At 45.4% G+C, this 15129-nt stretch overlaps 2 protein-coding genes across 2 annotated transcripts; both read left to right on the top strand.

The window, feature by feature from the left end:
* The first annotated feature begins 7104 nt into the window (after window positions 1-7104).
* On the top strand, window positions 7105-10660 carry ATP6V1F (ATPase H+ transporting V1 subunit F). The gene is made up of 2 exons (XM_032221943.1): window positions 7105-7349; window positions 9205-10660. The coding sequence occupies exons 1-2, from the start codon at window positions 7192-7194 to the stop codon at window positions 9404-9406; spliced, it is 360 nt and encodes a 119-aa protein (XP_032077834.1). The 5' UTR covers window positions 7105-7191; the 3' UTR covers window positions 9407-10660.
* A 2047-nt stretch (window positions 10661-12707) lies between these two features.
* Window positions 12708-14865, top strand: ATP6V1FNB (ATP6V1F neighbor). Its single transcript, XM_032221071.1, has 2 exons — window positions 12708-13179; window positions 14756-14865. Exons 1-2 carry the CDS (start codon window positions 12708-12710, stop codon window positions 14863-14865), a joined length of 582 nt encoding a protein of 193 aa, XP_032076962.1.
* Window positions 14866-15129: the final 264 nt, after the last annotated feature.

Raw genomic sequence — 15129 nt, 5'->3', positions numbered from 1 at the left:
TGGGTGTTATCCATTTGCCTTTTTGTGTTGTCCAGTTGCGTGTTATTTGTTTGCATTTTTAAAAATCTGTTTATTGATTGCATTTACAATTTATTTGTATTGTTCAATTGCATTTACAATTTATTTGTTGTGTTGTTAAATGCAGCACTGCAGGCTACTGCTAGATCAGCAGTTCAGCGGTTCAAATCTCACCGGCTCAGGGTTGACTCAGCCTTCCATCCTTCCGAGGTGGGTAAAATGAGGACCCAGATTGTTGGGGGCAATATGCTGACTCTGTAAACCGCTTAGAGAGGGCTGAAAGGCCTATGAAGCGGTATATAAGTCTACTGCTATTGCTATTGCTATTGCTATTGCATTTACAATTTATATCAATTGCATTTATAATTTATTTGTTGTGTATTTGTTGTGTTGTTTATTTATTGCATTTACAATTTATTTGTATTGTTCAATTGCATTTACAATTTATTTGTTGTGTTGTTTATTTATTGCATTTACAATTTATTTGTATTGTTCTTCCAGTGTGTGCCTCTCCATTCTTCCCCCCTACTCTGGGTCCTTGGTTTCCAAATGAGATGCAAAAGTTGCTCTCATCAGAAAAGAGGACTTTGGACCACTGAGCAACAGACCAGGTCTGTTTTTCTTTAAATGTCATCAGTTGTTAATTTCAATTGAATGGTATCAAAAGATTTGTATTTGAAATCAAGCAAATAATATTCACTTCTGCTGTATTTTAGGCTTTATTCTTTCTCGCAAAGTATAATTTATTTTTTCAGCTAGGAAGAACTAATTAACTGCAATTTATATAATCGTAGAGCTTTACCAGAGTATATTGAGTACATGGGGATATTCCAGTTCATCATATGCTGTACACTAGTTTTGAAATACAATTAATTCAAAGATGCAAAATCAAAATGTTCTTAAGAAAAAGAAAGGTGTATTCTACTGTTAGTTACTGACTGACTGACTATGGTTTCTTTTATAATATCATTTCTTTTAGAACGCCTTTGCATTTTGCCTGTGCTAATGGATATACAGATATTGTTACTTTCTTGGTGGAGAACAAATGCCAACTAGATAGCTGTGATGAAGAGAAGAGATCTCCATTAATGGAGGCATGCATTTAAAATAGTGCAAATTTACTAGTAATATAAAGCCAAATTTCTATCATTTCTGTTTTAATCAAAACTATCAGTATAATAAATTGTTAGTCTTGCTTATAATCAAAAGGGACCAAGGAAAACCTGTAGCTTTATTTTGTTTATAAGAGCCAAGGTGGCGCAGTGGTTAAATGCAGCACTGCAGGCTACTGCTAGATCAGCAGGTCAGCGGTTCAAATCTCACCGGCTCAGGGTTGACTCAGCCTTCCATCCTTCCGAGGTGGGTAAAATGAGGACCCAGATTGTTGGGGGCAATATGCTGACTCTCTGTAAACCGCTTAGAGAGGGCTGAAAGCCCTATGAAGCGGTATATAAGTCTACTGCTATTACTGCTATTTAAATTATAGACAGTATTGCCTAGATTTATGAATTGTTGTAGACCTAACATCTTCTTAAATATTTAGGCGGTGGAATGTCAGCAAGAATTCTGTGCAATTTATCTGCTTGAACATGGAGCAGATCCTAATCTGAAGGACATAGACAATAACACTGCCCTCCACTTTGCTGCCTCTAATTCTAGTGTAATTCTAGCAAAATATCTGCTTCAAAAGCAAGCTGACATTGAAGCACAAAATAAGGTAAAATCCCAGTAGTTTACTTAATATATTAAGTAGTTTTTGATTTTGTAAAAGCTAATACATATTCTGATTTTTTTTTTAAATTAACATCATTTACAGAAAAAAATACTGCATTATTTACTGAGAGACTAATGTGTAATAATAAGTATCTATTGCATAATAAAGTGTAACTTGAGACTCCTCATTTCTTATTTTGCTTGAACAAGTTGACTAATTTGTCATTTACCTTTAAATAAGCTTCTGCTAGCTTTCACATAGGGTTTCTTTTGGGCATACTTAATCATAATCTCAGGGTCAAATGTCACATAAACTACCCCTTCCTATTGTTAAAAAAAAGTAGGAGGAACTTTTTCTTCTTTTCCATCAATTTGGGTAACAGACACAAACTGCCCATTATCCCTCTGCAAACAAGATGTACTTGCTTTTTTGTAGAATTGTGACAGTATCCAATGGGAGTAAATAGTACAAAATAAAGGACTCCTTAGATGTAGTGGTTAAAGGCATCAGGCTAGAAGCTGAGAGATTGAGTTCTAGTTCCTCCATCTATCTGGGTGGTTTTGGACTAGTCATTAACTCTCTCAGCCTTAGTAAGAAGCAAATAGCAACCATTTCCAAAAAACATCGCCCAGAAAACTGCGTGCAGCTCTACTTTTTCCAATATAATATTTGCATATAATAGTCAAATCTTTAATATTGCACAAATGTTTGAAATTATCTGAAACTTTAAAGCCAAGTACCAGTAGAAATACAGAAAATATTATTTCACATACGTTTAACTCACACTGAAACCCATCTAGAAGCAGTCTGAAAGAAATAAAACTTCTTTATCTTTTTTGTCTGCCTTGGGTACAGAACATTGCATTTGTTAAATGTGAAACAGAAGCTATGCATATATGTATTCCTTTTTTTATTACAGGATGGTTACACACCGTTAATTGTTGCTGTTGCTGAAAATAATCAAGAAATGGTAGAGTTTCTTCTTCAACAAAACGCATCTGTGCATGCCACAGATAACTTGGGAAGGTACAGTTTGGGTCATGTAGTTAATACCCTTCCAGGATTTTAGGATTGTTTTTAAGTATTCATGCCCCTGAATATAACGGATAGTTAGTCAGCTGGAATAATATTTTCTCAATATAAAAATTATTTATCAATGGCTTGGTGCTATTGTTAACATTACCCTGAAGTCTTATATGAAATTTTTGTTTCCAGTTGTATTATAAACTGCCTTTGGGATCAAAAGATAAAACCTTGAAAATAAAGAAAAAATATAGGTTTCTTAAAATAGTTTACATTTAAAGAAAATACTGATGTTTCTGTTCAATGCCATTTTCAATTTGTTTTCAGTATAAAAAAAAAAGCTCATGGGTAGCGTTTATACTTGTTTATTTTTTTTTTTGTTATAAACAAAACTAGACCTTTGGGGTCTACTTAAATAACAACCTTCTCCCCTATGATCCCCATCCAAAGTACCTTGAGTAACATTGAATTGGATTCTCTCCTATCCGATAAACCTAGAGAATATGATAGCAAAAATCAATAGTAGGAACAACATACTGCAGAAACTATGGGGAACAAAGTGGGGAGCTTCAACCGTCACCCTCAATCTAGCAGCACTAGAGTTGGTTTACTCTAGAGCAGAATACTGGGCCCCTGTATGGCTGAGTCCCCTTTGGGGAAAAGGGCGGCATATAAATGCAATAAATTCAATCCAATTCTTAACAGCTGACATACTAATAAGTTAGATGCCAGATTCAACAACACCAGTGGTGGGTTGCAGGCGGTATGCCCTGGTACGGGTGTACTGGAGCCTGCCCGGAGCACCAGATACCATTCCGGTATGGTGCTCTGGAGGGCCCGCTTGCCTGCCCAAGCTACTTACCTGTCTTTTAAGTCTTTGGTGCTGACGTGCATGGCAACGCTTTGCTGAGCAGCTGGAGCGTTGCGGGGGCGGTGATGCATGTGCACGCTGTGCGTGCACTGCGCATGTCCATGTGGATGTCGTAGGATCTGGAACCCACCCCTGAATGACACCGTGAGGATCATAAGTGGATGTTTTAAAACCACTCCAAATTTCTGGCTTCCTGTTCTGAGGAATATAACACTGCCAACTTTATGAAGGCAAGACGCATAAAGGAGAGAATACAGAAAAATTAAGAGCAACTCACTCCTACCACTGCATGCTGACCTTCCTCATTCATTAACCAGAAGATACAAATCCAGGAAGCCCCCCCACTGGCCAACATCTGCCCAACCACTTTAAATCAATTCCTAGTGGAAAGCCAAATGGATCATGGAATGTGCAGACATAGGAAGTCATCTAAATGACTCCACAAGAAAAGTGCCAGGCTTTGAAATATCATGACTACAATGGAAAATCCTGAACAGGATTCTTGATAGACAGAGTCTTGATAGATGCGCCTCACACGGCATCTATCAAGACTCTGTATAAATGGGACATATTATCCTCCACTCTGTGTGACTGCAGGGTCCCATGTCAGATAGTAAATTAGTCATAACTTAATGTAAGCTGAAAGCATATACTCATCCAGTATCTGATGATTCTTATTTTAATATGAATGACGCTGTGCTTCAATGGTTAGATGGCTTAGATATTGGTAACATTTAGATCTGTTTAACATTTATATTTTATTGTGTTTACTAATCTAGGTGAAATGTTCGTATATAGTTCATATATGAGATGCCATACGTTAAATAAATAATTGCAGCTTTGTTTAATGTGAAAGCTCCCCTGTCTTTTTGCAAGAGGGAATAATGCTGAGCAAATACTCAGGATGTTAAAGTATTAGTGAAGGTTTGATTATATGCAGTAATTGAGGGGGCATTTTTCTCTTTCAGAATTCCACTATTGATTTCTGCTTCTAATAAAAAACGTGACATAACTCATCTTCTCCTCCTTCATGGATCGAACGTTGCCCATAGAGATAAAAGTGGATGGTCAGCAAAAGATTATGCTCTGATTAGTGATGATTCTATGTAAGCCGAAACATTTGTCCTTTCATTGTCACATAACCAAGAAACAAAACTATCCTATATGAAAATAAAAAGCATAACATGGATTAAGATTAGATAACATATTAGCAGGCTGTTAAAGTAGCATGCAAACAACTAAGTTATTGCTTTTTATTTAATATTGTTCTGTGTTGAGATTAATTGTGCTTTATTAAAATGTGTCAATATTGAGTAAAATATTTTTTTCTTTTAGCATTAAGCAATATGTTGCTGATTTTTCCGGCTGCAATGATAGCGAAGAGAGCTTATTAAATGGAGAAAAAGTTATATTAAGCAGTCAAGAAAAAGGCAGAGATACTGGTATGACACTTGGTGCCCCTGCTAAAAATAAAGAAGGTAAAGTTTAATGTAGTACAAATGGCTGGTCACTTAGTACAATTCTGTCCTTTCCCAATGGAAGTAGATGTTACTGCTATTGTTTGTAAAAAAATGTTTATTTTGTGTTCTAGGTCTGCAGAATATTTCTAACACAGCACAGAGGTGACAAAGATGCTTCAATAAGAAGCAGGTTGAATTTATGCTTTCCCAAAACTAAATTTCATGGATGTTGCCACCACAGTGAAATTCTGGTGGCCTGTTATTTAAGCAACTGATTGGATAAGAGTTGCTGGTGTATGACATAGCAAAGCAAACAGATGCATTTCCTTAACTCCTGGAAGCTCATGTCCAAAGCAGTTTTGGAATTTTAAGTTAAAGCTTATGAACACCAAGGAAATCATTGAGCAAGCTATTTTCGTAGAAAACATTTTGAAAATAGTCAAATTTTAATGAAGGTTAGGTTTTGGCAGAATGGTGTAAAGTTAGCATAGTGTGTTGCACATTATAATCGAGTCACATGATACGTATGTGTATTGGAATAATGCTGAGCAAATACTCAGGATGTTAAAGTATTAGTGAAGGTTTGATTATATGCAGTAATTGAGGGGGCATTTTTCTCTTTCAGAATTCCACTATTGATTTCTTGTTCTAATAAAAAACGTGACATAACTCATCTTCTCCTCCTTTATGGATCGAATGTTGCCCATAGAGAGAAAAGTGGATGGTCAGCAAAAGATTATGCTCTAGAAGACCTCTGAGTGATTCTGCCGTTCTGTCCTTCCGCGCAGGCACCAACATGCTGATGGTGGGCGTCCATGGGCCCAAGACCCCCTGCGACGAGGTCTACGTCAAGCACATGGGAAACCGGGTGTACAGCGTCACCTACACCGTCAAAGAGAAGGGGGACTACATCCTCATCGTCAAGTGGGGGGACGAGGGTGTGCCCGGCAGCCCCTACCAAGTCAGCGTGCCCTAGGAGGGGGACGCAGCCCCCCCCCCCGCCCCCCCCTTGGCCCCACACCACCCTCCCCTGCCCAGAACTGGCATCTTCCACCTGCCCAGCAGTGACCAACGGGGGGAGCGAGGGAGAAAACGCAACTCTCGGACATTCGTCGGCCTCGTTGAGTTGGACTTTGGCCTTTTGGGGTTTCTCCAGGCGGATCGGGGACCGGGACTGTCCCTCAGCAATAAAGTTTACTTGCTTTTAAAAAAATCAGCATTGTGGTGTTTTTGGGGGGTGGGGGTGGGGTAAAGCCCTCCTTCAATTCCCTCCCCCCCCCCAGGCTCTTTTTCCACTCGTTAGGGGTGGGTTGGTATTTGGCCCTGATGATGTTCCCTAGTTGGGTCATGAAACGTCTGCAAGAAAATCACCAAGCTCAGAGAGAGCATCAAGGACCCCACAATCCTCCTCTCTGCAAACCCCCCTCCCATTCAGTACTGATGATGTGACCTAGTTGGGTCATGAAACGTCTGCAAGGAAACCACCAAGGTCAGAGACTATCAGCAAAGCTGGCTGGGGAATTCTGGGAGTTGAAGTCCACAAGTCTTAAAAGTTGCCGAGTTTTTTGGGGGGGGGCTGAGCTAAAAGCATGCTGGCTGAGGAATTCTGTGATCTGAAATCCACCCATTTTAATGCTGAAGGTGGAAGGGATCTTGGAGGTCATCTAGTCCAACTCCCTTGCTCAGGCTGGAAACCCTATACAATTTCAGACAAATGGCTGTCCAATCTCCTCCTCCTTTTTCTTCTCCTTCTCCCCGATTGTTCCAATGCTTGCAAGATAATCAACGTGGGGGGGGGGGGGGGGCATACGCGAAACCCGTATATCCACATCCACACATGTCTTCATTTCCTATCTCTATAATTCCGATAGCTTCGTAGGCTTCCACGACGCAAGGAATTGTTGCCCAACACCCCCCCCATCACTCTTCATTTCCTATCTCTATGCTTTCCGATGATTACATAGAAGACTTGCGCATGCGCCAAGGCAGGGACACGTCCCTTGGAACACTGCGCCTGCGCATATCGGCGCGTTATAAGCCTGCTACGGCGCCTGCGCAGGGAGACAGCTGGTTTTGCTCGCTGTTCCTCCGTCCTTGGTGCGATCATGGCCGGCCGGGGGAAGCTGATCGCCGTGCTGGGCGACGAGGACACGGTGACCGGGTTTCTGCTGGGCGGCGTGGGCGAGCTGGACAAGCACCGGCGCCCGAACTTCCTAGTAGTGGAGAAAGAAACGGCGTTGGCCGAGATCGAGGAAGCCTTTCGGTGAGGAGGGAGGGTGGCCAGGGAGAGGGAAGAGCCGGGCGGCGGTTGCCTGGGAAACGGCAAGGGAAGGACCATTGCTCTTGGAAAACGGGCGGCGCTGCATTTGGGAAGGGGCCATTGCCTGTCATGGGGGGGAAGCTTGGATGAAACCAAGCCAATGTAAAGCGGCCAGGGCGGGAGAGACCACCAGCTCTTTCGGCGGGGGGTGTCGCAAAGAAAGAAGGCTAAACCATTCCAGGCGGGGGGGGAAGATAATTAATAAACCCCCATTAAATGTAATTTTAATGGGGGAAAGAGAAGGGACTCAATTAGGGGGAAGGAATTGGGAAGAAAGGATGGGTTGAGGCTGAACAGCCACCTCTCTGACATAGTACAGGGTCTCTCTTGATTGAGCAGGGGGTTGGGCTAGATGACCTCCAAGGTCCCTTCCCACTCTCCTTATTCTGCACTTCGAATGGGCTGCTTTTAGCTCAGTGGGATTCTATACATTTCGTTGGGTTTCTAAACCGATCCCGGTTCGAACTGGCCGACAAGATCCTGTATTTGGCCTCTTGCAAAAGTGAGAAGGCGTTGAGTTGGGCCAATGTTTTGACCACAAACAATCCAACTTTGCAAAGTCCGGCTTCGGCTGCTTTCTGCCGGTCTTGGTTTACTTGGGAAGGATCTGCCCTCTGTCATTTGTGACCTCGAGGGAAGGAGAAGACTCCAAAGGAGGCGGGATTCGATCTCTGCTCCAGTGTCCGTGTTTCCGCCCTTTGGGGGAAATTCCTCATTGGCTCTTTAGATCAGTGGTCTCCAACCTTGGTAACTTTAAGACCTGTGGACTTCAACTCCCAGAGTTCCTCAGCCAGCAAAGCTGGCTGAGGAACTCTGGGAGTTCAAGTCCACAGGTCTTAAAGTTGCCAAGGTTGGAGACCACTGCTTTAGATGAACTCGGTGGGCCATGCATTTATATTCAGAAATCAAATCAAACCAGTTGTTTCTCGAGCTCTGCCACTTTAAGAACCGGCGGACTACAACTCCCAGCATTCCCCAGCCAGCACAACTCCCAGCATTCCCCAACTGGCTGAGGAATCCTGGGAGCTGAAGTCCGTCCATCTTAAAAGTGGCCGAGGGTCGAGAAACACGGAATTTAGAGGGTGGGAATTTCTTCCGCCAGAAACTCTTGTTCTCGGAAGTTGCTTCCCGGAGTAAGTTTTATGGTGTCTTTGGTTCGTTTTAATCTTCTAAATTACTTTTTATTTCTATAATCTGTACAGGGAGTCCTCCACTCGCAGTAGTAGCAAGCGCAGCCCCAAGGAGCTGACGGGGCCCCAAGAGTAGTCCCAGTAGTAAAAGGAGTCCTAGTAGTAGCAGGGGGAGCCCCAAGGAGCTGGTGGAGAAGCCCCAGTAGTAGTTGCAATAGTAGAGGGAGACCCAGTAGTAGCAGGAGGAGCCCCAAGGAGTAGATGGAGCCCCATTAGTAAAGGGAGTCCCAGTAGTAGCAGGAGGAGCCCCAAGGAGTAGCCCCAACCAGTAGTAAAAGGAGTCCCAGTAGTAGCAGGGGGAGCCCCAAGGAGCTGGTGGAGAAGCCCCAGTAGTAGTTGCAATAGTAGAGGGAGACCCAGTAGTAGCAGGAGGAGCCCCAAGGAGGAGCCCCAACCAGTAGTAAAAGGAGTCCCAGTAGTAGCAGGGAGAGCCCCAAGGAGCTGGTGGAGAAGCCCCAGTAGTAGTTGCAATAGCAGGGGGAGCCCCAGTAGTAGCAGGAGGAGCCCCAAGGAGGAGCCCCAACCAGTAGTAAAAGGAGTCCCAGTAGCAGCAGGAGGAGCCCCCAAGAGCTGAGCTCTGGTGACCCCCTCCTCCCCTCTGCCCGCAGGAGCTTCCTGGCCCGCGAGGACATCGGCATCGTCCTCATCAACCAGTTCATCGCGGAGATGATTCGCCACGTCATTGACGCACACAACAAGTCCCTGCCCGCCGTGCTGGAGATCCCCTCCAAGGAGCACCCTTACGACGCCTCCAAAGACTCCATCTTACGCCGCGCCAGGGGCATGTTCACCGCGGAGGACTTGCGATAGGCGGGCCAGGAGAGACCCCACCCTCCCTCCCTCCCCAGGCCCGCTTCTGCTTTGCGATGGTCCACCCTACTTGAGCCGTTCCTCCCCTTGGGTTCTCTTGTGGTCCTCCACCTTCTCCTTGTCGCATGGAGGAAGGTTGAGAGAGAAGTTCCACCATCCAAGTCAGTGTTTCTCAGCCACTTTAAGACATGTGGGCTGGTGCCTTGGTGCCCCACTTCCCCTTCACCTGGGACTCTTGGGAGAAGACCCCCCCCCCAATCCTCTCCACAAGACCCAGGCTGGGCTCCCCATTTTCTCTGGGGCCAGAACTGGCCTGGTTGCCTTTCCATGTCCCTGCTTTGATCCTTGTTCTTCGTGACCAATTGTGGTCCTCACCACCCATCTAGAGATACTTTGGCCCAAGTCCTCTGCTGCTTCTCCCAGTTTTCCTCCTTCCTGCTGTTTGAACCCTTCCCTTGAGGATGGAACCCAAAAAATGGGTGTGACGTTAAGGTGGGATATCCTGGCTTGATGCCAGTGAGAAGCTGGTTTGTCTCTCTCCTACAGTGCAATACCCGAACATCTTCCTCTCTGAGATACTGCAACCTAGATGAAAAATCTTCCTAATTTCTGCCTTCCTTCAAAGGGGAATTCTGGGATCTTCTGATCCAACGCCCTGCTCAAGCAGGAACCCCTACATTATTCCAGGTGGCCCCTTGGGCTTCGGTTGGCTAGAAGGAAGTTCTCCTCCAATGAGCCGTTTTGAGTCTTCTTCTGCCTAGCGCCGGGTTTCCCAACCTTGGCTGCTCGATGATGCGTGCAGACTTCGACTCCCAGGATTCCCCAGGCTGCATAGTTCTAAGCATGGCTGGCTGGGGGATTCTGGGAGTTGAAAGTTCATATGTCTTCAAGGGGCCACGGTTGAATTTCCACCATCCTCACCACTTTAAAGGTGTTTTCTCATCCTCACCAATTTAAGATGCGTGGACTTCAACTCCCAGAATTCCCCAGCCTGGGGAATTCTGAGAGTTGAAGTCCATGTGTCTTAAAGTGGCCAAGTTGAGAAACCCTGGCTTGGTGGCTTTCCACAGTCCATCTGGTGGGGGATATTTGGGATCTAGGCCCTCCAGCTGGGAGACTCTGATCCCCTTCTCACCGCTCCCTTGCCTACAAAGTGATTATCTAATAGTTGCAATTTCTGGTGTCTTGGAAGCTTGTCTGCTAAACCAAAACCCCACTGGAAGGAAGGAATTAATAAAGATGATTTCTGTTTAATTTTGGTCCTTGAGCGCTCAACTTGGGCGAAGTGGGAAGCGATTCAGACATACAATGGTTCTCTCTCCTCCCCCCCCCCCCTTTGCATTTGTGTTTCTGACTCTATTTTCAGCCCGGCCGGAGTGGAGTCACTCTTTCCCTGCAGATGGGAAGTTGAGGGTGCCGGTCCTTGCATGCGCTCGTGACTCACTTCCTGGGTTCTGTATGCAAACCGGTCTCTTGTGCAGAAATGACCAAATTGATGCGGTTCTTCCATTGAGACGATGGATCGTGGTTTGCGTCTGGTTCACTTAAATGACGAATCGGCTCAGGGTGAAAAGCATTGCGGCTGTTTCCTTGATCAGTTCAATTCATAAGCTACTTGGGTCATTGAGAGAGGGATCTTGGTGAAGTCTGTCTGTCTGTCTTTCTTTCTTTCCTTTCTTTTCTCCTAATGCTAAGAAATAGGCATGAGAATTATAATTTTCATTTAGATGTCTTTTCTCTTTGTCTCTTTGTCTCTTTCTCCCTCTCTCTCCTTTTTATCTGTCTTTCTCTTTCTCACTTTTTCTCTTTCTTTCTTTCTTTCTTTCTTTTTTTCTTTCTCTTAATGCTAAGAAAGTAAGCATGAGAATTATAGTTTTCATTTAGATGTCTTTTCTCTTTGTCTCCTTGTCTCTTTCTTTCTCCCTCTTTCTCCCCCTTTTTATCTGTCTTTCTCTTTCTCACTTTTTCTCTTTCTTTCTTTCTTTCTTTCTTTTTTTCTTTCTCTTAATGCTAAGAAAGTAAGCATGAGAATTATAGTTTTCATTTAGATGTCTTTTCTCTTTCTCTCCTTGTCTCTTTCTTTCTCCCTCTTTCTCCCCCTTTTTATCTGTCTTTCTCTTTCTCACTTTTTCTCTTTCTTTCTTTCTTTCTTTCTTTTTTTTCTTTCTCTTAATGCTAAGAAAGTAAGCATGAGAATTATAGTTTTCATTTAGATGTCTTTTCTCTTTCTCTCCTTGTCTCTTTCTTTCTCCCTCTCTTTTTCTCCCCCTTTTTATCTGACTTTCTCTTTCTCACTTTTTCTTTCTCCTTCTTTCTTTTTTTCTTTCTTTTTCTCTCCTAATGCTAAGAAAGTAGGCGAGAATTATAGTTTTCATTTAGATGTCTTTTCTCTTTCTCTCTTTGTCTCTTTCTTTCTCCCTCTTTCTCCCCCTTTTTATCTGTCTTTCTCTTTCTCACTTTTTCTTTTTCTTTCTTTCTTTCTTTCTTTTTCTCCCCCTTTCTCTTTCTCCCCCTCTTTCTCCCTATCTCTTTCTCTCACCCTCTCTCCTCCTCCTTTCTGTCTCTTTCTCACTTTCTTTCTCTTTCTCTCTCCCCCCTTTCTCTTCTCTCCCCCTTTCTTTCTTTCTCTCACTTTCTCTTTCTCCCTTCTCTGACTTTTTCTTTCTCCCCCTCTTTCTCTCTCTTTCTCCCTCACTTTCTCTCCTTCTCCCTCCTCCCTCTTTCTCTGTCTCTTTCTTACTTTCTCTGTCACTTTCTCTCTCTCTCCATCTGTCTCTCACTTTCTCTCTTTCCCACTCTTAAGGTTGACAAGTTTGGAGATTCCTGGCTGAGGAATTCTGGGAGTTGAAATCCACAATTCTCGGAGACCCCTGGCTTAGAACATAGAATAAGAGGTTGGGGGGCGGGGGGGAGCCTGGAGATCTTCTAATCCAAAGACCTGCTCAAGCAGGAATCCCTACATTATTCCAGATTTTGGCCCCTCCTGGTTGAGGTTCGCACATGGGGGGGGGGGCTTCATCTTTTGTCTCACTCATGGAGGAAGGGGAGGGGGAAAACATGACCTCACAAGAGGCTGTGACAGCAGCTGTGAAGTAGCAGCTCCCCAAATTTGATGGCCACCCCTGGAGACCCAGCAGAGCATCCATCTCCACCCTTAACAGCTGAAAGGAAGACCAAGTGGTGGGTTTGTCTCTATGCCGCGAGGAGAAGAGGGTGTAGGAAGGGAAGCTGGCATCTGGGGTCCCGGTCAGATAAGTCTCTTGGGTAGCCGGGCAGGCCCACCCTCTTGTCCCACTGAGCCATGGCGCGTCCACTCAACATGGACACCCTTCAGCAGAACTTCTGGAAGGAAGAGTATGAGAAGGAGATCATGCTCCGCTTCGGCTGGCACCAGAAGTACGGGGCCTTGGTCAAAGCCAAGCAGGATAAACTGCGCGAACGCCGCAAGAAAGCGGAGGACACCACCCTCCACCTGCCCTCCATCCGCCCCCCGCTCCCGGTCAAACCCAGCTCTCCCCCTCCGCCCCTCCCTCCTCCCCCGCCCAAGCCGATCCAGCCACTGGCTCGTCAACGCGACTTGACCGGACTGGACCAATCCCTCCTGGAGATGGAGATGAAGCCGGCTCCCCGCGAACTGCGTAACCTTCTCTACCAGGGCATCTCCCACGAGGACGAGGGCCGTTACCGCTACTTGAAGCTGCGCCTCCTCGTCCCGCCGGAGGAGAAATACACTTTCCCCATCACCACCAACTTCACCTACGGCTGGCAGATGGGTGAGTGGTTGGGCAGGGAGGACGGAAGGGGCAGGGGGCACGGGGGTGCGTGTAAGTTGGCAGACAGAGGATCCGTCTGGAAGCAACACAGCGCAGGGTCAGGGGTGAAGAAAAATAAGATTATTTAGGCAAGAAAAACCAAATGCACAGGTCCAGCATAGGTGGTACCTTGCTCAATAGTAGCAACTGTGAAAAGGGATCTTGGAGTCCTAGTGGACGACCACTTAAATAGGAGTCAGCCGTGAGCAGCAGCTGCCAAAAAAGCCAACACAGTTCTAGGCTGCATCAACAGAGGGAGAGAATCAAGATCACGTGAAGGGTTAATCCCACTTTATAAGGACACTTATAAAGTGTCTTTATAACTTAGCTCACTTGGAACATTTGCATCCAGTTTTGATTGCCACGATCTACGAAAGATGTTGAGATATTGAGGTGAGGCAGCTGACGCCGACAAGTCCTCGCCTGTGCACTGAGTACCAAACAAACGACAAGTACTGGGGCAAAATGTTCACATCAAAATGTGTCGAGTACCAAATCCGAGGAGTTTCTTTAATCAGAAAAAGAGTTTTATTTCTTTTAAAAAACACAAATATTTCATCATTCGTCAATCATTAAAACATTGAAGTACAATTTTTTTTTGTATGCCCCTCCCTCCCTCCACCCCCCAGCCCCCTCCTCCTTCCCCCCCCCCCGACTTCCCAGAACCCGTACACGGTATGGATTTTTAACTAACACAGTCTAAAATCTATTGAGAAATCTGAGGAGTTTCAAAGCAGCTGCACCACATTTCTCTCTCTATACCACACCTTGAAATATTAACATCCAGTTCTGGTCAACACAATATAAAAAAGATGCGGAGACTCTGGAAAGAGTGCAGAGAAGAGCAACAAAGAGGATTAGGGGACTAAAACATGCGAAGAACGGTTGCAGGAACTGGGTGTGTCTAGTTTAATGAAAAGAAGGACCAGGGGAGACATGATAGCAGTCTTCCAATATCTCAGGGGTTGCCACAAAGAAGAGGGAGTCAAACTATTCTCCAAGGCACCTGAGGGCAGGACAAGAAGCAACGGGTGGAAACTGATGGTTTTCCAGAAAAGAAATCTAGGAGGCTGTGAGGACTCCTGCCTTGAGAAGGGGGGTTGGACTAGAAGACCTCTAAGGTCCCTTCCAACACTGCAATTCTATGGGCCGCTCCTTGGGTCATCTCCTAGCCCTGTCCATTTAGGGTCACTCAAGGCTGCTTAGGAGAAGGACTTTCACCTTAATAGCAATAGCAATAGCAGTTAGACTTATATACCGCCTCATAGGGCTTTCAGTCCTCTCTAAGCGGTTTACAGAGTCAGCATATCGCCCCCAACAACAATCTGGGTCCTCATTTCACCCACCTCGGAAGGATGGAAGGCTGAGTCAACCTTGAGCCGGTGAGATTTGAACTGCTGAACTGCAGATAACAGTCAGCTGAAGTGGCCTTGCAGTACTGCACCCTAACCACTGCGCCACCTCGGCTCTTAACGGGGCCACACAGTTCCCTCCTCTGATTCCCCTCTCCTCACCACCTCCACCTTGTCTCTTCCAGGGGAAATGGCCACCTCCCACATGGCCCCCACAGCCAAGACCCGCACGGACAGCTTCTTCCGAAAGAACGGCGCCTTCTCCCTGCTGCATCCTCGGGATGTCGCCCTCTGAGCGCCCATGACACAAAACCAAGATTATAAGACGACATTGGTGCCCGTCTCCTTCCTTGGCTGGTATCTAAGGTGGCTTCGGGATGGGCCAGAACCGGGATGGTGAACCATGGCACAAGCGCAACAGGTGGCACACGGAGCCATGTTTGCTGGCACGCCAGCTGAGTTTTCACCCTTCCGGAGGGCCGGGAGGGGGTGTTTTCACCCTCCCTAGGCTTCAGGGAATCCTCCAGAGACTGGGGAGGGGTCGGACGTGCATACGGAG

This window comes from Thamnophis elegans, chromosome 7, assembly GCF_009769535.1.
Source record: "Thamnophis elegans isolate rThaEle1 chromosome 7, rThaEle1.pri, whole genome shotgun sequence".
Taxonomy (NCBI): Eukaryota; Metazoa; Chordata; class Lepidosauria; order Squamata; family Colubridae; genus Thamnophis; species Thamnophis elegans.
The sequence above is the reverse complement of the archived record's forward strand: the minus strand, read 5'-3'. Positions and strand labels throughout refer to the sequence as shown.